This window comes from Oculina patagonica, chromosome 3 (genome assembly GCF_052425735.1).
Source record: "Oculina patagonica isolate OP01 chromosome 3, crgOcupat, whole genome shotgun sequence".
Lineage (NCBI taxonomy): Eukaryota > Metazoa > Cnidaria > Anthozoa > Scleractinia > Oculinidae > Oculina > Oculina patagonica.
This window is the reverse complement of record NC_135760.1, coordinates 23,585,005-23,606,446: the sequence shown is the minus strand read 5'-3', so window position 1 is coordinate 23,606,446 and position 21,442 is coordinate 23,585,005. Positions and strand designations below refer to the sequence as shown.

The following is a 21,442-nucleotide window of genomic DNA, read 5'->3' as shown; positions in this document are numbered from 1 at the left end:
CATTGTATTTGGGTGTGGCGTTGCAAATACACCCCTCCCTAATTGAGACCCCTTGTAGCAATGAAGTTTGGAAAAATAAAATATGAAGGTACTATGTACAATGATGATCTGAAAACGAGATTTGGACGCCGTTCATCGAAATAGAGCAATCGTCTGTTTTCTTTTCTTTACTGTGAGCTGTATTTGCAAATGTAAATATAATACACTCTTTTTTCTATAAGAATATTGTTTTTCCATCCGGCCCAGGCAAAATATTCTTATTTGTTTGCCGATTTTAGGCTGAAAATAATATTCTTGTGAATATTTTAAGATTATAGCGTATGACATCTCCGTTTTAGAATATATTGAGGTATTGTTTGGTGTATAAAAACCAGCTGGTGTATGGAAACCAGCTAGCGCTGATGTGGCTTCCTCTCTAAATATAGTAATTTATTTTTATTTATTTATTTATAACAATTCTTGTAGAAATGTTATTAGCATTTAATTTGTTGTTTTTGTCTAGTTTTGCCATGCAGAGAAAGGAAAAAATTTATGTTGTTTAGTTCAGAAAAAAGTAAAATTGTATTGTATTGTATTTACAGATTTTCAACACACAATTATGTATTTTTTTAAATCTCAAAATAGTTTTAATATTTCGCAAATTTCAGCTTCGATATTTCAACGCTGATGTGGCTTCCTCTCTAAATATAGTAATTTATTTTTATTTATTTTATTTATTTATTTATAACAATTCTTGTAGAAATGTTATTAGAATTTAATTTGTTGTTTTTGTCTAGTTTTGCCATGCAGAGAAAGGAAAAAATTTATGTTGTTTAGTTCAGAAAAAAGTAAAATTGTATTGTATTGTATTTACAGATTTTCAACACACAATTATGTATTTTTTTAAATCTCAAAATAGTTTTAATATTTCGCAAATTTCAGCTTCGATATTCTTAAAATAATATATATATTATTCTTATAGAAAACGGATGTATTACCACCATGCACTAGGTATATTCCATTTTTTCTTTTGCATATTTTAATTTTTTATTAATTTATCTTCACTCTCGCTCTCTGTCTCATATATATATTTCAACTCCACATAAAATGTATCCATTTCAAAATATATTTCTTCAATATGCCTTTTCCCAACGCTCCCACCGCTCCCTCAGTTTCTGTGGTGTACATCTCGGCCCCGCTCCCCCAACAAAATCATCATAGAGATCTGGGACGGCACAAAAGTAAACATGGCTACTTTCAGCAAGAAGAAATTTCAGCGATTTAGTGGATTGTAAAATGGATTATATCCGACGCTTAGAGCCGTGGTTCGCTTCCTGGAGCATTTTGCTTGATCCTGTACATCTTTTCTCAAACGCAACCGTAAAACTGAACGATTTTAAAGAGGACTTTGTGGATCTCTGGCGAAACCTGCGAAACGATGACTGGCAAATTCGTCTGTCGTGGTTCTTGTTGATATGTACGGCATTTAACGTTATTTTCATCGGTATAGCGTGGAATATTTATGGCGAGACAATATCGAAGATGTTCTTTAACAAATCACGGTCACCAGTGCATAAGAGATCAAAAACCAACGTGTTATCAGGCAGTATGGAAGAATTGATTGTTAAAAAGATACAATAACATGGTGGCCTACGGATCTTCTTTTTGTAACATCGCAGAATGTGGATTAGTGGATAAAGAGAAAAGTGACGAGTCATGAGGGTGAAGATGACTTTTGGATTGTTGGTATAAATGTAAAGTGGGGAATGGCAAAACTTTATGTTTATATGGAAAATGCAGTTTGTAGGCATGAAGAAAAGTGACCTGTAACTGGGCCCCAGGGGGGGTACTCCGGATTGTAAATGACGGGGATGATCGAATGGAGGCAAAACTCAGGACCCAAAAAAATCCCTGAGTCTTCCGACATTGCTATATGATTACAACAGATTAGATCGGAGACATGGTGCCGCGTTTAAAGTTGTGATAATGATGACAACGATGAAAACGGCAATGACGATGGCAATAATGATAACGAGTATGACAATTGTGACTGAAGAATTCTGGCAATGTTTCAACATGATCTATAGACTATATTTTTATTGTACTATTTAAAACACATTTTTAAAAGACAGACAGACACACTGAGGAACAGTTACAACTCCACAAGGTTTAGGCTCAATTTCCAGCCGTTTTGGGAACCCACATTCCTTGCTTGTTGGAAGGAGGATAACAACCGGACTCCCAAACAGCTGGAAATTGAGCCTACATGAGGTTGGGCATTCTAAAATTGGCAAAGCCAAGACTGAAATAAATATTGTACTTGGCATTAATGCTTGATTGCCTATTTATTATTAATATTATTATTCAGTGTTCTAGATAACACATGGTCTTAGGTCAAAAATCCCACAATAGGTTTGGCTACGTAAACTTACAAATAATAAAAATTTGTTGACAATTCCATGAGGACCAGATCTATTGACCCTCTGCAATTCCGCATTGACACTGTGCTGGTAAAACGTATCTGGAACATTGTTATCATAAAAAATACTTGAGCACTTGCACTTGGGCTCAGTGGATAAAAGGTTGAGGTCATAGGCCTTGGGCAAATTTAAAATCTCCATTTCAGGCTTCTAGCTTGAAGGCAAATTAACCACCCTTGTCCCAGAGGTTTCCTTTCTTCTTTCTTACAAACTTGTAGCAAATCTGCAACTCCATAACCCAATACTTGATTATGGAGGGAAAAAAAAATGCCCAAGCCCTGGAGTCAAACCAAACACACCTCATACATGTTGGGTGAAAGATCAGGGTATACAAAAATAATATTGAAATTGTTTATACAATAGTTTGCTTGTCCTGAGAACAATAAATAACAACAGACTTTCTTTTAAATATGTTGATTTATTGTAAACCAAATTTATTACAAAATAAAAATTTATCCTAGAATAAAATAATAAATACAATGTAAGACTACAAATGTGATAATGTTATTACCAAATACTTAATGCATACATCAGGGTTGTCAGAAAGTTTTGAGGGACGACTTTTTGTTGAAGTTGGTGGCTAATTTCACCATCGTTCACTTAAGAATCAGAAAATACCCTTGCAGAGAAGTCAGCCAAAAACAAGGAGGTGGCGATTTTTGACAACCGTCATACATGTCAATTTCTGAACATAAAAAATTCTGATCTGATGCAGTTAAAATAAGGAGAAAACGCCATCTACTTAAATTTCTAACTGGGAGCACTTGTAGATAACTGATGAAATATAAAACGTTAAACTATTCATTTAAAAAGTGTTTTTATTACAGAGTATGACTCTGTCACTGATGTTATAATGCAAAATCTTCAGCCTCTTCCCCAGTCGTCCCCGGCGAATTTGGATGTGACGTCACCCGCCAAGCTTGTCGTGCTCTGTTCCAGTCCTCCTCCGCTCACTCGCATAGCGCGGTATGGCCTGGGAACGAGGCTGAAAAATCTTTATTTTTGCTGTATACAAACTGAGCAGACAAGTTTTCTTGTTCCTTGATTTCTTGTACAGATGTACTTAAATTACACTAAAACAGTTAATATTTCTAGCAGCACCTCAAATAACTGCTTTTGCAGTCAACCTTATCACTTTAATTGCTTTTCATTTCGAAGACTTTGTGTACTAATAATAATATTATGTCACAAAAATGACAAGTGTCAAAATGGTGTCAATTTTTCTATAAAAAACCTTTAGAGAGTGGAAAATTTGTATAAATTCCTCTGTAAATACATTGTACAATATAAGATTTTATATCTGTTAGATAAATATTAAAATAAGTTTTTAATAGTTCTTAAATACAGTGCAAAGATCTCGTACAGTATTAATTTTATATATTATTTTACAAAATGATATTTAATAATTCTTTTAAAGAACTTCTAAAATCTTCCTCACTGTTGGGTTTACCTGTAAAAATGGGAATGTGACAGAATCAATGTTAGTGACAGTGGAGTGACACAGAAAAATGAGTTAGATTCAAAACCAGACACTTAAAGCTGCTTAAAGAAAAAACACTACATTTAATATCTCCCAAGGGGTAGACATATAAACTTACAGGAAATCCACTCAGTTTGAATTTCAAGCCACAGAAGTCTGCTTCCTCTATGATTTCCTTTGAGCTGTAAACCTTGTTCTTTTCTGTGATTCTAGAATGCAAAGGAGTATGTTGCACTGTAAGTGTCAGCAGTTCAAGCAAGTTTTTCTATTCACCATGACAGTGGTTAGCTATAGGACATTGGATTAGAAACCTTAGATGGGATTCAGTTCAGTTCAGTTTCTACTAAAGATGTTTGAATGCTATTCTGAAAATTATATTATTTTATAAAATTAGTAATCATCGTCATCATTATCATTATCATCTCTCCTCTCCGCACCAGTGTCACATAGGGCACAAGCAAAGGTCTTCCAGTCTGGCCTTTTATGGCTATTGTTGCCTTCTCACTTGAACTCTTCACCCAGTCATTCTTCTCCTTCCTTTCCATTCTCTGCCAAATGTCCCTGTGTCTTCCTGTTTGTTTGTTTCAATGTTTAAAAGAATGATGCAAGCATGACTTACTGTGTTTCTGAGAAGAGCAATCTTTCGGAAAATGCAGCAATTGCTGAAAACTGTGCCAGATTGAAAGTAGACTTCTCACTTCCTTCAACCATCTGCAATAGATAAAAACAAATGACATTTTGAACATGATTATTTTCTACCTGGTTCATTTTAGTGCGGTATGTGGATGCAGGCATGACTCAGCATCTTTACTGTGTCGGATCGTGATACCTTAAAGAGAATCACTAACTTGTAAAATTAAGACATCAGTCTATTGTAAAGTCAAACAAACCTCTATTAATTTCTTGACTTGCTCTGTAGATATGTAGTCCACATGAATTTCCTTTAGTGCTTTATCCATCTCCTTGAATCAAATCAAAATAATTATGTCAAGTTTTGACAACTAATATGCTGACTAATAACTTAAATTATTATACATTGTAGTCAATAGCTGTCTTCTCATTGGCTAAGAGCCTACAGCTAATTCTGGGAATCCGCACAATCCCGCGCAACCTACAGATTAGTGAATAATCTGCTAGCAGATTATTCACTAATCTGTAGGTTGTGCGCGCAATGCATGATTTCCAAGAGCAATGTGTCAGGCATCTGGCGGCGAAGGAAATTCATAGTTCGTCGATTCACTTCTTCAACCGAGAAATAGTTTGACCAAAGTTCAAAAATTGCTGGACAACAAAAAGTCTCGGAAAACACAAAATGACTAACAAAAATTGGGAAGGAACTATTCCACGATTTAGTAGGACAACCAGCCGGAATTAGCACAAGTTTTGAACAGGTTTCCAGAAAAACAATGTATAATAAAACAATTATTAGATTCGGTTTATGTGATATTCGGAATAATCAAGGTCTCTCTAAGTGTTGGCTTCAGCTGATAACTCTTACCTCGACCTTGATTATTCCGAATATCACATAAACCGAATCTAATAATTGTTTAAAATATTCCCCAAAAAATTGTTACTGGTATGTGATGATGTACAAAATAGTACATACCTTAAATGTAATTAAGTTATCTCTGTCTTTATCCACCTTTTGGAAAATGTGCTTGTAAAGAGCCTTTCTCCTTGTGCTATAAAATAATGTAACATAGCATCATCAATTTACCTCCCAGAAAACAAAACATGCCCCGAAAAAGTTACTTCTAAACAAGTTTTAATTGTTTCCCTATTCGATTAGGATCAAGTTAATAAACTTTTAAAGGGCTTTAAGAATTAAGTCACTTTGAATGAAGTTCAACATAATTATAATTATAGCTAGTTCTTAAGTGCGATCTTTGAAGCCCTATATTAGTCACAAAGCCTTACCGCAGGCTTAATCTCAAAACTGGCAACGTAAATTAAAGACTTTGAATATATGTGTAACTACATGTAGTAGTAATATGCAAACTTAATAAGTAACTTTTTTTCAGTTGATTTATTGGCCAAGTGTAAAGCGTGGGGCCAGAAATTGATGGGAAAAAAGGATTCATATCTTAGAGCTCAGACCAAGAAAATAAGGTTAAAATAACTAACTAAGATGCTTAATGTGTATCACTCGTGAACTCTAAAGAAAGAAAAAAACATTATTTTCAAGCCAAACAGGTGGGAAGCAGGCCATAAACATTTCCCCAATCACAGTGCAGATATACTATCCCAGAGATGTGTCATTATTTTAATTGTCCCATATCATTATATCGTTATGTTACTGAGTATTTGATGTTATTTGATATTATTGTTGAGAATGTTACTTTTAAGTTTGTTAATAAATTAAACAATTGCCAACCTGATGATGCAGTACTTTGTTAAATATTCCATTGGTGTCATATCTTAAAAGAAAAAGAAAACAGATGCATTCAGATTTTTTAATTTGAATTAGGTTAAGGTCATTGCCCCGAAATAAAACTGAACATAGATTTTTAACCAAACTTCGCCTACTGGTTTATTACTTCAAGGGAACTTAAATTTTGAAATAAAAAAAGGGGGTCACCAGATTCGTTTAGGAGCAGGACGACCATGTATATTCCATATAATTCCTTTATAATTCCTCTGCGAGTACTGGCAAAGTACACTTTTTTAGCGATAATTTATTTTTCAAACAAATGAATTGATCTGTTTTCATTTTACAGAAAGAATTTGATCGCTACAACCAAAATATGAAAAAAAATTGATAGGTCACCAGGCTCGTTTAAGAGAAAGTGACAATTTACTTCTCTCGCGCACTAAGCCGCATAGAAAAAAGCCGCCATTTTGTTGATGTGCGTGCGTGCACGCGCTAATTACGCGTAAAATTCTGCGCAGTAAGGATGCGCAATGCAAAACAGGGCAATGACCTTAAGGTAAAATCTGCATACAATATTACAATATTAGTGGCCCATCAGGTCAGAGCTTATATGCACACAACGCAGTGACCCCTTACCTTCAAGCAATCTGACATCCATGGGAAGTTCAAACCGACTAGTCTGCTGAGAAAGTGCCAATCTTCCCTGAAGCCATGGCTTCATGCCTTCTCTTTTTTGCTGGAGCGAAGAGGAGACAAAAAAATTACTTGTTTGTCGTTTAGCTACACTACACTCTTTAAGTGCTGGGACTATTTTGCCCACACTGTGAGAGAGTTACCCACCATAAAAACATAGACTATAACTAGTGACAAAAACTTTCCCCTTTGAAGGACTTTGCATTCATTTTATTATCACAGCATCAGTGCACAAATAAAGCCCAGGGGGGTACTCGGGATTTCAAGTGACAGGGATGATCAAAGTTTTTTTAGGGGTTTAAAATTTCAATACCGGAATATTTCTGGGTAGGAAAATATGGCAAGTATTTTTTTGATTTAAGTAGGGATGTTTTGGGGTATTAAAACAATCTGAAGATTTGTGGAAGTGCTTTGGCTGCGTAGTTTTGCGAATAAAGTACAAATAAGCATGTTTTATTGCTTTAATTTGATTTTTGTGGGGTCAATTTTTGATCAAGGGATTTTCTGCTTTATGTTGAAAGCCCTAGGGATTTTTTTTTGGGTCGGCCATCCCCATTACTTGAAATCCCAAGTACCCCCCTTTCTGGAAATAAGTCCTGTCTGATAGCCTGGGGCTGGTAAATTTTCCTGCTAGGCTAATGGATTTTATCCATCACTTACCCCCAATGGGCAAGTTACAGTTTTGGACTTTTTCATTGTATTTACAGATTAGGTAAGACCACCTAGAAGGCCTTTGGGCTAGAAGTACAGAGCGGCTCCAACTTGCCCAATGAAAGCTGGAAAATTTACTTCTTTGCACCCTGAGTATATTCACTTACTACAGAATTCTTCTTTGCACTTCTTTACAGTTTACAAGTATGAAATCTGGGTTAAATTCAATACTAAATTTTATCACACAGGCTGTAAGTGCTAACTGTCTTTCAAACAATCTGGACCTGGAATTAAATTTTAATTACCTTCTGTTCATCCAAAATTGATGTCATAACTTGAGTACTCTCTGCAGATGGCACAAAGCATGGCATTTTTGTGGAGGTTAACGACTTCTTCACCGGTTTAAATGACTCCCGCTTTTGCTCCAACCGATGCTCAAGTAGGTCCTTGGAAAGAAATATCACTGTCAAAACAAGAACTTAAACAACTGAAGACTGCTATTTTTTAGTGGTCAATTACCAGGTTATTTACATGTTTCTAGGAGTTCATTCAACTCAGTCTGTAAACATGCTGAAGGTAGGGCAGTCTGTTATAATTAGCACTTTTCTGCCAGAATTGTCTTCAACTGTTCTTGCCAAATAAATACATTTTATGTAATCCCACAAAAACTAACTTGAGGCACAGCTTAAAACTCCAAACAGTTGTTTACTTTGTGCCACAATAAGCAAAAGGAAAACTTGTCATCACTTGCATTTAACTTATCCAAAATTACAGTCATTTATGGCTACAGTACATTTTGGAAGTTATATTTTGAAAATACTTCTCATAGTAATATGTCAGCTATTTTACAACAGAATTTTGCTTCCACTAATTAACAACGAAGGTAACTTTCGGATAAACTGTCACTTTTTAAGCCGGTGTACCATTCATTTGGCAACACAAACATGCCAAAATAAACAACTTCATTTAATTTCTCACAACATTTTTCTCAGAATTTCTTTAGTTGTCACATCAATTTGTAAGACTGCTAAGACATGATAATATTCACTGTGTTCTTCTGATGAACACAAAGTTTAAAAAAATTAGGTACCTGCACAAATAAAAAATTGCTCCCTGCAAAACTTTTAATATTTTTTTCATTGATGTAATATTTTTTTTTGGTTTGTTACCATCTCAATATAGGCAGCGTAGTTATAGAGCTTAACTCTTATGTTATGTGACATACTTCAACAGTATGTTTTGTAAATAGATAAGACTTGACTGACTGTGTAAACATGCATGCAGTAAAAAAAATTGAACCTGAAACTTACAAAGAAGAATTCAACTTCGTAGTCTGCGGGTGTTGTTTCTACAAAACGTTTCTAAGCTACAAAACGTTTTGTTTATATCATAACAGACAGATGCAAACAAAGTAAAACTGAAGGCATATTATTTTATTATTGTCTCGCGCAATTATATTTAAGGTGGGTAAAACAGGTGGCTTGGTAATTGGGAGAAAAAAAATTTCAATTACCATTAGTTAGTCCGTTCAATTGGGAAGGGCAAATATTTTTACAGGGGAAAGGATTATTTTTGATAAAATGTCTTTCAGCCAGTTGACAGTTTTTAGAAACATATCCCTGCAAGTTAAACTTCATTAACTGTTTATAAGTAACTTGTAACTTGAACTAAAAAGTTTAAAAATAATTTCGCATTTATATTCTCAGCAGGCAAGTAGTTTAATTTAAATTCTTCGGTAGGAAAAGTGCGCCAATATTTTCCAGACTGAATGTTGCCACCTGAAGCCTAATTATCTTCAACTTTTATAAATTAATTTGCATCAAGAACTCAATTCTGAGACTTTTTAAATAATCCATTATTCCAAGAATACTACTTTTGTTAATAATTTATGTGAAAATTTTTCAATTTATCAACATGTAGAAAAATACAATCTTATTAATCTTATTGACTAACCATTCAGTCAGTCAATATTTGGGTTATTTATTGTATAAGCATATCCATCGTTCAACATACTTATTTATTTATTATATGTTAATGAGAAGAGAGTGACATTAAAGACTATATACGTAAATAACAGGTTCTCTTCAGAAGTTTCAGAAGGTTTAACAAGACTAGTTAATATTAATATCAAATGCAAGTGCTCAAAAAATTTCAGTCTTTCTTCTGTAATCATGCTCTAGATATCCCTGTCATGTGACTTTACACAAACTCCGGCCAGTTATTTTAGGCCATGCACTTTTAATTTATTTGCCACCAATTAGATCTAAAACAGACCACTTACATTTTAACACTAGACAGCGGTTGAATTTCTGCAGTTGAGATCTCAGTGGCTCTGAGATTTAAGACAATAATTATTAATGTATTGTAATCCATAACAAAAACAAACCTTTGGATCATACATCCTGTAAGCACCTGGTGCCCTTATGTACTCTGGCTTGGGTAAGCTATATATAGAAAAGAAAAAATTTGATATGTCAAGTTTTACTTAACGGTGAAGCTATTAACAGATCAATCAAAGTATTCAATGATGGAGTATACACTTTCCTCTCCTTGTTTGGGGATGTCTGCATTATATGGTTGATAAGATTTGAAGAGAGCATTTGTCTAATTTCTTCAGCTCTCAACTAAACTTTTGGTTTCATGTGTAGCTTCAGCATAATGTTCCACCGTAATTCACCTACACATAAGGCCTACCTGCCGTTAACATTATGAAACAGTTTCTGAAATTCTACAGTGACTGCCATGTGCTTCATTGCTTCCAGTCATTCAAAAAGATTTTCAACTAATATTCACAGGGCTTAATTTTCATCCCTCAAAATTGTGCGGGTTCTGCATGAAGATTGCTAATGATGCTAATATAAATACACAGCTATACTATAGCAGATGAGGCATAAGGGAACTCATACATCTAATTAGAAAATAATTACCGGGTATGAAAATATGCAACAAAAAATTTCCATTTTCTGAAACAGCACTTGCTCGTTAAGTTTTCAATCCCTGTAATATCAAGAGGGTCTATTGTACTCAGCTGGTCTAGCGGTTTAAAGTAATTTTGAGTGTCGGTCTGCCGGCACCTCTTTAATATCTGGCAGTCAATGGTCGTATGGCTGTCTTGGTCTTGGGAGAAGAAATTTGCGGTCCAGAGAATTGCGGTCTCGCTGGCCCCCTTACAGACCCTCTCTCGACCAGCATTGAGGCTTGGGTATTTCCCAGTAAAGGCTCTAGACAGAGTACCTTAAAAGACTGTAAGTTCACAGGTAACAACTTGAGGATAAATTAAAGTAAGTATTCAGGTTATACAATTTCACAAATAAGACTTACACTTCAGGTTCTAGTTTAGGAGGTTCTTGTGTCTTTTCTTCTGCCATTTTTGGTTCTTCCTCAGGTTGTTTCTCTTCTTCCTTCTGTTCTGTTTGGGCCTTCGCTGCCTGAACTGGCACTTTAGGTGGTGGTCTAATCAGCGGTGGTTTGTCTGCCACTTTATGCTCCAAACCTGGCGTCACTCTCTTTGGTGAGGCTGGTGTCACTTTAGGCTCTACACGTTTAGGTGGTGGAGATTCTGGCTTCATGGCTGGCTTTAAAATTGGTTTAATCGGTGGCTGCTCCTTCTTTTCCTCGTTAGGTGGTGGCGATTTGAAGCTTGTCAGGATAAGAGAATCTGAGAATTTGACTTGATGTGTTTGCAGCTTCAGCTCTTCAACTTCACTTTTCTTGGGAAGCTCTTTTGGTGCTGGCTCTTCCTCTACTTCTTTTACTGGTTCCTCTTCAACAGGTTCAGGTTCCTCTGCAGGCTCCGGTACAACATTCTGCTCTTGCATGTTGTCAAAGTTTTCCTCTTCTACTGGAGCTGCATTGTCGTCGTCTTCGGTTGCCCATTGCGGCACTTCAGGAACAGTAATTTGTAAATCATCAACAGGTTCATCATTTGTAATCTCTGTTTGTTCTTCTTCAGGGGATGAATTAAGATTGGGATGAGGTTCCAGTTTAGTTATGATTATTTCAAATGCCTGTTCAAGGAAAGGGAACATGTATTATTGGTTGCGCATTGTTACCAATTGCTAAAAAAATGTAATAACTTAATAACCATTTAAAATGCTTCTCTTAATTATTAAGAGGTCTAAGGATTTTGCAGTTTGTAGTTCCTTAGGAAGATTTCACAGAAATATAACACTGTAACGGAAGCTAAGCTTCAGGCAGTCAGTTCATGGTTTTGGTAGAGCATTTTTTGAGTTACAGACTGAGGTAAACTTGGGTGAACTTATTAACGAGGCTAATTAAAAGTACATTACATTTGCCTTTTGCTTCACCCTTCTAATCGATAAGTTGTCCTAGCTAAGCAAGTTGAGAAGATAGCTTGGATTTAAGAATTGAATGAAGATAAACAGGTTTATACCGGTTCAACAGGTTCTGGGATCTCACTGTCGGGTTGCTGTTCCTCCTCCTTTGGTTCAGGTGTGGCTCCGCTAGGTTTCATGTGATCATCAGAATCATTTACTTCATCTTCTCCTCCTCCCTCACCCAAGTATTTATCAGCAAGATCAAAACTCGGGCTGGCATCCAAATCCTCCTCTTCAGCTTGTAGTTCATCGTCTGTAGACAGTTCACAATACTCAGTGTAGTGTTCAAGTTATGGGAAAGTCAAGTGTAAAATTAATGAGTGCCTGTATTATGAGCAGTTGTCATGGCATAGTGGCTCTTACTGGTTGGACACCAAATCGAGAGGTCAAGAATTAGCACAGGCTTGCCAGGTCAGAATTATTTCCTGGGCAAGCTTCCCCCCCCCGGGCTCCGGCGAAATGACGGGGATGATCCAATGAGGCAAACCCGATCAGACCCAAGCAAATCCCTAAGTCTGCCACAGGCGCAGGAAAATCCGTGGACCAGAAATAACCCCGCATAAATTTCCTGGTTAATTACCCCTAAATTTGCCAGAAGGGGCAATAATATGACGCGAAGAAAATATTAAAACTTGAATCGCTCATGCTTGTTTATTCATCATACCATAAATACGCCAAGGCCGCGCCAAGGCCCTTTAGTTCGTTTTTAATACCCAAGTGAAAATCCCCTACTTAATTCAAGTCACCCAAAAAAAATTCTTGCCTAGTTTTCCTGCTCCAAAAAAATCCCGGAAGAAAAAATTTCAAACCCAAAAAAATCCTTTGATCATCCCCGTCGTTTCCAAGCCGCAGTACTCCCCTAGGGTCAGTGCCAGGAGTATAAAGGGGTACTGGAACATCATTAGGGCACCCTGACAAAAATACTGTGGGATGCCTGCAATGGACAAGCACTTCACCAAAGGAGAGTAGAGTTACTCCCAGTCATTTCTCCTCCCCCCCCCCCCAGGAAATGATTGAAAATACCTGGTGGTGGGAGGGGTCTCAAAGGATAATAAACTTTAAGGAAATACATACATGTATGAAGCTTAATAACCGCTGGAATTTCCAGAGGGGTGTGGGGGATCGGCATGAGGGGGTCTTAGAGGATAACTCCCTTTCGTGGGGATATGGATTTAATTTATGGAACTACACAATTTGACTTTGTAATATGGTACCTCTTGGATCTGGTGAGTATTCTATGTCTGATAAAGAAGTCTCAGAAGGCGTAGCAGGCATGAGAAACTGCTCTTCATACAGCACTGTTTCCTCCATGTCATCCTCTCCATGCAGTGGGAAATCTGTCCTTGCTGCAACATCGAGGTGGTCATCAAGGGCGGAGAGTTCATCATCTTGACCAGTTCTGGGGTGAATTTCGGCACCTCGGACCCAATATCCAGCTGGCTTCACAAAGTGAAGATATTTTGGAACATCTCCTCTGTGGAACTGAAAAGAATGTACAAAAATTAGTAGACTGTAACCTTTTTTTGTCAATTGCAAATCAATGAATATGGTTGTGCCAACTTTGAATCTTTGCTGACAGTCAAAGACAAGAAATGATTTTCAGCTTACCACTGTGGGTCTTGAAACAGGCCAAAACTGTTGTCTCTGTCAAAGAAAAATAGTCCAAGTCAGTGATCAGTAATCACCAAACAGCTGACAAACAGTGTAAAATAGACTCTGTACATACATGTTCATGTTTTGTACATAAAAATAAACAACCATAACCACAATAATAATAATCAATAATAATCACACTGCTTTAGAAACAAAGTGTAAATTGCATTTATCAAAAATTTGTTATCAAATGAATGTAGATCAAATACCCAGATCTAAGATAATAATAAAAATATTATTTATCCTTTGTCAATAGAGCAATGATGTTTCAATATATGTAGTTAGATAATCCTCTTTGTGTGTACTTAACTGCTAAAAAGGCTGTTATAACTATACAACAAACCAAACCAGAGAAAAAGATTCAACGGTAAAGGAATGAAGAACCCCAGACTCTGGTAGCTAAACCCACCCATTAACTGGCATCCAGAAAACGGATGTTTCAATAGCCAGAAAAAAACATCATGGCAAGCACTTTTTTTCAATGTTACCGTAACCAAAAAATTATCTCTTGAAAAAAGTTTATTTTGGGCTCTATAACCACACATATCATTTACATACAGCCCTGCCTGAGTACCGTTAGGATCTTCATCTTTATTCCTCAAAGATCTTTTAAAAGGACTTTACTCATATTCTTTAAGTTCCTGCTAGGATCGTACAACAATCCACAGAAACGTTGAAACAAGCAAGACCCTAATACTACAAAGAATATTTTTAAGATCCTTTCAAAGATCTTTGCAAAAAAAAACTGCCATGTCTTTTGCCCAGATCTTTGTAGGACTTGCCAGAGATCTTTTAACTAAAAATTCACCATCCTTGAAAGAGTCTTGGCTATAAGGATCTTTAGCTTGTCCGGACTATGGAAATAAGTGGATAACCATCCAACTCAGCCCAATTGCTAGCAAGTACTTTGTTACCTACCGAACAAGATGATGATTTAGGTCTAGGCTGATAAGCAGAACAGCAATGTCTTAAACCATTGTGTGAAAGAACATTCTGAACAATATCTGGCATACAGGTTAAAGGACGAGTAAAAGCTTTCAATCTCTGTACATCAGACCCATGATCAGGAACAGAGGTCACAACCTCAATAGAACTAAAATCATAAGGAAGTGGTGCTGATTTACAGCGTTCTTTGTGTCGCTTGTCCACTTCTTCTCGAGATAAAAGGGAATGCTGACTTTTTGCAGAACTTGTCCTGTTCTGCCATGCACGTCTCGGAGCGCTTCGAGAAGATGAAGACGCTGACCCCATACGAGATTTCGCACCTTTAGGTTTCTGAGGAAGGTAATAATCCACAGGCCTTGGAGGTGCCGATTTACATCTTGCTTTGTGAAGTCCAAGATATAAAGATGTCGGTGACATGCTGGGTCCTGGTTTAGTCTTTTGCACTGAACTAAAGGTCGAACTTCTTCCACTCCTTGAAGATAATGGGCGTGATGTTGCTGGGGTCGGCGACGGATTTCTTAAGGACACAAAGCTCCCTAAGGGACTCCCAATAACACTATCCTTGCCATCAGAATGTCTTCCACCTATTCTTGGAGCAGCACTTTTGATTCGCTGAACAGGCCTTCCTTGCCGAACCCTGGCAGCATTTGCAGTGCTGAAGAAATCATACAGAGAGTTGGGATCTAAATGATCTCTTGAATTAGAAGCCTTTGTTCCTTTGGTTGTCCATAATAGATGTTGATCGTGGGCCATTATAGCAATGCAACTGTTCTTTGGTAAAACAAATAAAATTAAACACCCTTGGGTATGAAAAATTGAAAAACCACTTCTTGAATAAGGGTAGTATTCTTCAAGACATCAGAGGTACTGTTCAAATTCAAGCTTTGTCCACATGTTTTTGGATGAGCACTCAATGCAACGCGTTAGCTTCTCATTGTCAAACTCAAAGGTTGACTCCAGAGTATCCTAAACATAAGAAGAACAACAATATTAGAATGAAGCCTTTTATAAAAAAAAAAGGGGGAAAAGAAACCAGTGTAAAAGAGTTTCAAATTGCATTAGACAAGATGCGACATAATTTTTTTGGTGTTTGTTGGTGATAATCTCCAAATCAAACGAACCAAGACCTTCAGTCCATGAAACAACTTCTATTCTTAGTGCTAATTCTCTAGTTCTTCAGCAGATTAGTCTGTTTGTGGCCCCTTTTCACGTGTGCAAAAATCATGCAGTGAGGAAAAGAAATCTAACTTTACCCCCAGTGATGGTTTAGAATCTAAACTAGTGGTAACCACAGGTTAGAAAGTGCGGGCCTCGATGCAGTTAAGAGAAGGTACTGGGAGGGAAGTGTTTTTTGTTAGTTTGGAAAATTACTTCAAGTCGAAGTTTTTGGGAAGTTTTCCAGAAGTTGGCATAACTGTGGTAATTGAGATTTCTTTTATAAACTGTGGTTGTTTATTGGGAGTCTGTCCACCGAGAATAACAGTATCTCAATGTGATTTTTTTACGTGTTTGATATTACCAATCATATGTTGACAAGTTTGCCATGTTTCATTGGTGAATAAGCCAAAGTTTATCGATATTAAATTTTTCAGACAGTGTCGATAAATCACTGGACAAAAGAAAATTATTCCGAGTAAGGTCGAGTAACGCGTCACGCTTAAGTCACGAATGTTTTTTATCGTTTCCTATTGCCGTGAACCAATCAGAGTTGTTTTTTTGATTGACAGTTTTGCGAAGTGTAGTCGAGCACGCGGTGTGAATATTGAGATGTGATTTTCCTCCGTCGGCAAACTCGCTTTGTTGTCAGTGTTATAAGGAATTTCTCGAGAATAACCGTTGTTCAGTGGAATCATTCGCTTTCCGGTAGTTTATCTGTGATACAATCACAGCAGATCTTCTCAAAAGCAACACCTATAAAACAACGTCTGCAAAACGTAATGTCTGCAATCTTCCGACAGAAGCCTCATTTTTCGCATTCTTATCGCTCTTTTGGAGACAAGATTTTTCTCTTCCGGTGTTACGACAAACTGTCGTGATTGACACATTTTTTGCATTCCGATCGTTCTTAGTGGAAGAACAAAATTTTCAACTTCCGGTTTGCAGATAGCCTTTATAAACGTGGCGCGCACGCGTAATACGCAAACCGCTGGTCACTGTCAAGATTAGGGTTGCGGGCCTCTCTTGGGCCCGCAATTAGTGACAATAATTATTTGTTAATTTATAAGGTCAAGTTCAAACAAATCCCAAACCTCAAATAAATGCTGGTACCTCAAATAGTCACCAGATTTATTTTTAAAACTCAAGCTTGTGGATGTGGCATTTATTTGAACCTGACATTTAAAAATGTCAGTGCTGTACATTTTATCGAAAAAATATATGGGATAATTACGCTGCTCGATTTCTTAATAAGCAATTGTTGAATTCAAACAATGGTCTGAACCATGGCCACCAAACTTTATTTAAGAGCTGAATTGCACTTCACTCAGACTTATTAAAACTTTTTGTTCAAAAGAAAATAAACAATAATTGGGCATGTAGGCCATGAGCATTCTTAGCATTGTTGTATAGCGTCGACTCAAATAAATGAAGAATTTTTAATAAATGTAGTACCGACAACAGCTGCATTTAACAACATGTGCAGTCAAACCAATTTTCATTCATTATTCTTCATTCTAAAATCTCAAAAGGCAATTTTAAAGAAAGGATGCCATTCCATGTCATGTATACAGAAGTGTACGACAATATTTTAATTTGATTTCTGTAATTATATGTCCGGAACGCAAAAAAGAAAAGATTTTTATCATTGTAGTTAACTAGTATTGTTTTTAAGCATTCCAGGTGAATTGGATTTTAAGAGCAGCTTTATTTACAAGTTATGAAAGGAACTGACGTTTTGTGGGTCAATAAAAGTCATTAGAGAAAGGGAAGTCTTTTACGAACAGAAAAATGCATAGCATACTGGAGTTCGGATAAACTGTAAATGCTACATAGCATAAGTTAATAAACGACAGATAAGCTGTGCTTTCCTTTTTCAAGACGAATAGTTGCTATAAAACGGCTAAAAGTGAAGGCAAAAAGTCAAAGATAAGCTAAATTATCTAGTAGACGCGGCAAAATAACAACAGTGGATTTTTCTACAAACCTTGTCGCCGCTCGCTTCGAAGCAATGGAATGTAGTGTCCACTCGATGAAATGAAGCTTTCACCCCATGTCTCCATAATCTCAGGCCATGAATTAGCGGATTCTGGAAGAATGTCCCGCAGCTTAGACGCGATTAATCTTCACAGCAATAAAGTAAATGTTATTTTGTCGCCACAGTGAAATAGCGGTCACGCTTTGTTTGCCGTTTCCAGCCGGTAAAAACGGTCAACCAATCAAAAGCGCTGTTAGAACAATGCCTACGACTTCCAGAAGAACCACGCTCCAGACTCCGCGCTGCATGTTGCCATGACAACCGGAAAGTGTCAAAAATTAACATAGTGGTGCCAAGATCATATTTGGTAGACGCACGGAAAAGAAATAAAACTGCTAGATTCGCACACGGGACTGATATGTCCTCCACGAAGAGTTCTCCTACTCCAACCAACATTAATGTCAACTCACTGCTACAGATAAATCATCCGTTGCCCGAACAGTGGACATTGGTGAAAGAATGGCATATTGAGAAGAGAAGTCCCTATGAGGGTTGGAGGTCCCTGGCCAACACACAAATAGCTCACATGTATAAACAGATGAAGACATCCATCGATGAACACCCAAATGCGCTGATACGTTGATGAAAATATGATAGAGAAGACGAACTAAATCTCAAATATGGATCTCCTTTGCCTTGAGACTTTGTCAGTTAATAATTAATTACTACACATCTTCAGCCTAGCACCGTTTGACATTTTACTGTGCAAGCACTAATATGCACCTTTGCAAAAGAGTGAAAAATCAAGCTTTCCATAACAGGCGTTAATGGATTTCTACTGCTCTGGCCAGCTGAACAAAAGGTGACGAATTAAACAAGAACATTCAAAAAGAACTTGGATATGTCAAACGGCGCAGAAGTACTGTCTTTCTTTGTTGAGTATTTAGATGGTAAATAACTATTAAACTTCGTGTGTTTTCTTGAACTGCCCGATACTTTTAAGAAATGTTTCTCTCACTTTTCATTCTTACTAAACGTTAAACATTTGCATGGTCGGAATCTTGAAAGATTTCAGTACTTGTTAGCATTATCTTTACTTCATTAGCAGTTTAACAGCCGAGTTCAGGACTAAGTGTTTGTGTACAAAACGATCAACGAAGATTGTTGTAAAAGAAAACTATAAGATTAGATAGAGAAGTGTTTTAAGTTTGACCGCTGCAGAAGAGGGAAACAAAATAGACAGGCCCAAAATATCAAAAAAATACGAAATTGAGAAAAGAGTGAAATAACAAGATTTTAATAAAAAGCGTGCATTAGAGCTAACAAGATAATAAAGTCGTTTCTTTTGAGAGAGTCTATTGTGTTGCTGTACAATACTGCATAAATATTTTGATCCCTCTTCAATCATCTGTTGTTCGTTTATTAATACATACGCAACTTCGGTAATTAGACCAGTCAAACCGAAAAAGAAAACTTCTAGCAGCAGTAGTGGGCTCTTAGCAAATAAGCCAGTATTTTCAGTCCCCTAAAGGCTTCATGTTACTTACGTATCGGCCGTTTTCGACAAGTAATCCGGGAGCCGAAAAATGCTGTAAAACACACGAAAAAAATGATAAGAAAGTAATGAACACACAGAACGCGGAATGCTGACTGTTGAAAAGTGGTGGTACATGCGCAATTTTCAGTTCGAACCGAAAACCTGTAATAGTGCAGCGCGCATATTGAGCGAATTTAATACAGAAAACAGCGACTTCTTTCGTTTAGTTTGGAGTCAGTTTGAGAGTACTTTGATTAAGACGACTTTATGAAATCGCGCGACAGAAGGGACGAAGACTCGAGGTACGAGAATGGGGTTGCGCAAGCCAAACCTTTGCGAACACGAACTCCCTCTACCTCGTTACCTCGTTCGTTCTTGAACAAGCGCGAAGATTGAACGCAAAGTGAGCGAGAGGTGCCTTAGTACAATTCCAGAGTTAAAATTCGCTTTAAAAAATCTTGTGTAATCTAAATAATTCCAGTGGTGCTCCTGCTATGTTTTGTCTACTGATATCTTACTTGGCTAGTACTAGTATTTTTTCTTTCATTGACGATTGTTTTGCATTGAAAAGCTGTTGAAAATGAGGTGCGTATTATCGTGCTACGAGAATATATATCAGGATAGAGATCGTATTTGTAATAAATCACTTACTGATCCTCTTTGCTCCAGTAGTGGAGCATGAGGCTACATTTAAAATAAATAGAAACCTCTATTTGGCGCAGAAAAAGGCGTTGATATTTGTCCACAGGCATAGCTCACTCAGGTTTCCTCTGTTCATCAAAGTTCAAAGTACTAGCTTCTAAGACACATTTTTCGCGCAAAATGGAAGTGTATGTTTAGATGGAATTAGAAAGTTTACTGTCTCTTTACTCCGTCTATCTGATAGCCAGACATTGCATGCATAGGCTCTTACCGAAAGTGCTCGTAAAAAAAGCATTAAATGCTAAAAGAAGTGCTCGTTTTTTGCCAAAAAAAAGTGCTAAAATAATGCTAATTTTTTTAAAAAGTGCTCGTGGGTAACATAAAAATGCTCACTTTTTTCCGATTTTTTTAAACATAGAATGTTACCGGCACATTTTTCAGATTTTCAGTTACATTTTTCAACAATAAAATGTAACGATCAATGTTTGATGTCAGAGTGCGCTCTCGAGCTATCTCTGCCTTGGCTGGCTGACTTCCATTGTTCCTCGATGACAATGTGGATGACGTCATCTTGGAACGAGTGTGATGGACTGGGTTTCTATACCTAGAAGGCAACCACTGACGTATCAAACCGAACCTATTCCCCAGGCCTCCACGGCTCCTTTGACTAAAATGAGGGCATAATGCATCTTTGGACGCCATAAATAAAGTCAGATTGTGCTTTTTAACACAAAATTAGACAAATAGTCAGTTGAAAATCCAAAATAATGCTAGCAGTGCTTTTTGGGATAAAATGTAAAAAAAAAAGGCTCGCGAAGCCAAATAATGCCAAAAAAAGTGCTAGCACTTTCGGTAAGAGCCTATGCATGACAGTAGATTATGAGGACAGAAAATATTGGAATTCTTTCTGACCTTTGTGCTCCCACTTTTGACCAAAAAATCTTGATTATAAAGAAAAAACTTGGAAACAAACAAACGCAGTTTATTTGATAGCTTGTAAATCTTTTGCCAATGAAATCCCTATCGTTTCCAGCGTCTCGCGCTTTTCCAGACTTTTCCAGTCTGGCGCTTTTCTAAGAGATCAGTCGCGCAAATCGTTTTTTGACTGAGAAGAGCTTGTAAAGGAGGCAACGGTCCACATGTGTACTTTTCACATGTGGACTGAAATATACTGAGTATCTAGGGATTGTTTCGAACATCGTGTTTCTAAGCGGATACTACTGCTCAAGAACACACTGGAGTTGTCAGTAATTTTCGCGGGACTTTCGCGATTGCAAAAAAAATCGCGAAATTAAAGACCCGCGAAAATTAATGACAAGAAATTGAATACTCTACTTTAAAAGCATTCAATTAACCTCAACATCAGTTTACATCACATGATAAGCTCTTGAAGTATATTAATAAACCGGGGGGGAGGGGTACTCCATATAATGGCCTATACGGGGAGGCTCCGCCCGAAAGGGGTACCTTTTTTAGGCTTCAGGTATATAAAAGGGTAGGGATTTCACAAGTTTAGGTATATGAAAGGGTATGTAAATCCG

General features: G+C 37.0%; 2 protein-coding genes across 2 annotated transcripts in view; one reads left to right on the top strand and one right to left on the bottom strand.

The window, feature by feature from the left end:
* The window catches only part of LOC144647133 (uncharacterized), a 172,793-nt gene that overhangs the window by 4,668 nt on the left and 146,683 nt on the right, over positions 1-21,442 (top strand). The window lies entirely within an intron of this gene.
* LOC144647111 (uncharacterized) lies at positions 2,864-18,184 on the bottom strand. Its single transcript, XM_078506867.1, has 15 exons — positions 17,732-18,184; positions 14,563-15,555; positions 13,600-13,635; positions 13,206-13,473; positions 12,048-12,244; positions 10,976-11,661; positions 10,041-10,098; positions 7,960-8,100; positions 6,947-7,046; positions 6,314-6,356; positions 5,546-5,621; positions 4,830-4,901; positions 4,559-4,650; positions 4,058-4,148; positions 2,864-3,909 (listed from the first exon to the last, which is right to left on the bottom strand). The coding sequence occupies exons 2-15, from the start codon at positions 15,340-15,342 to the stop codon at positions 3,871-3,873; spliced, it is 2,679 nt and encodes an 892-aa protein (XP_078362993.1). The 5' UTR covers positions 15,343-15,555; positions 17,732-18,184; the 3' UTR covers positions 2,864-3,870.

Coding starts and splice junctions, on each gene's coding strand:
- LOC144647111 (XM_078506867.1), bottom strand. CDS start 15,342: ATGGCCCACGATCAACATCTATTATGGACAACCAAAGGAACAAAGGCT. Junction 13,474..13,599: donor CTGTTTCAAGACCCACAGTG/GTAAGCTGAAAA, acceptor CATTCTTTTCAG/TTCCACAGAGGAGATGTTCC. Junction 4,902..5,545: donor ATAACTTAATTACATTTAAG/GTATGTACTATT, acceptor ATTTGATTCAAG/GAGATGGATAAAGCACTAAA.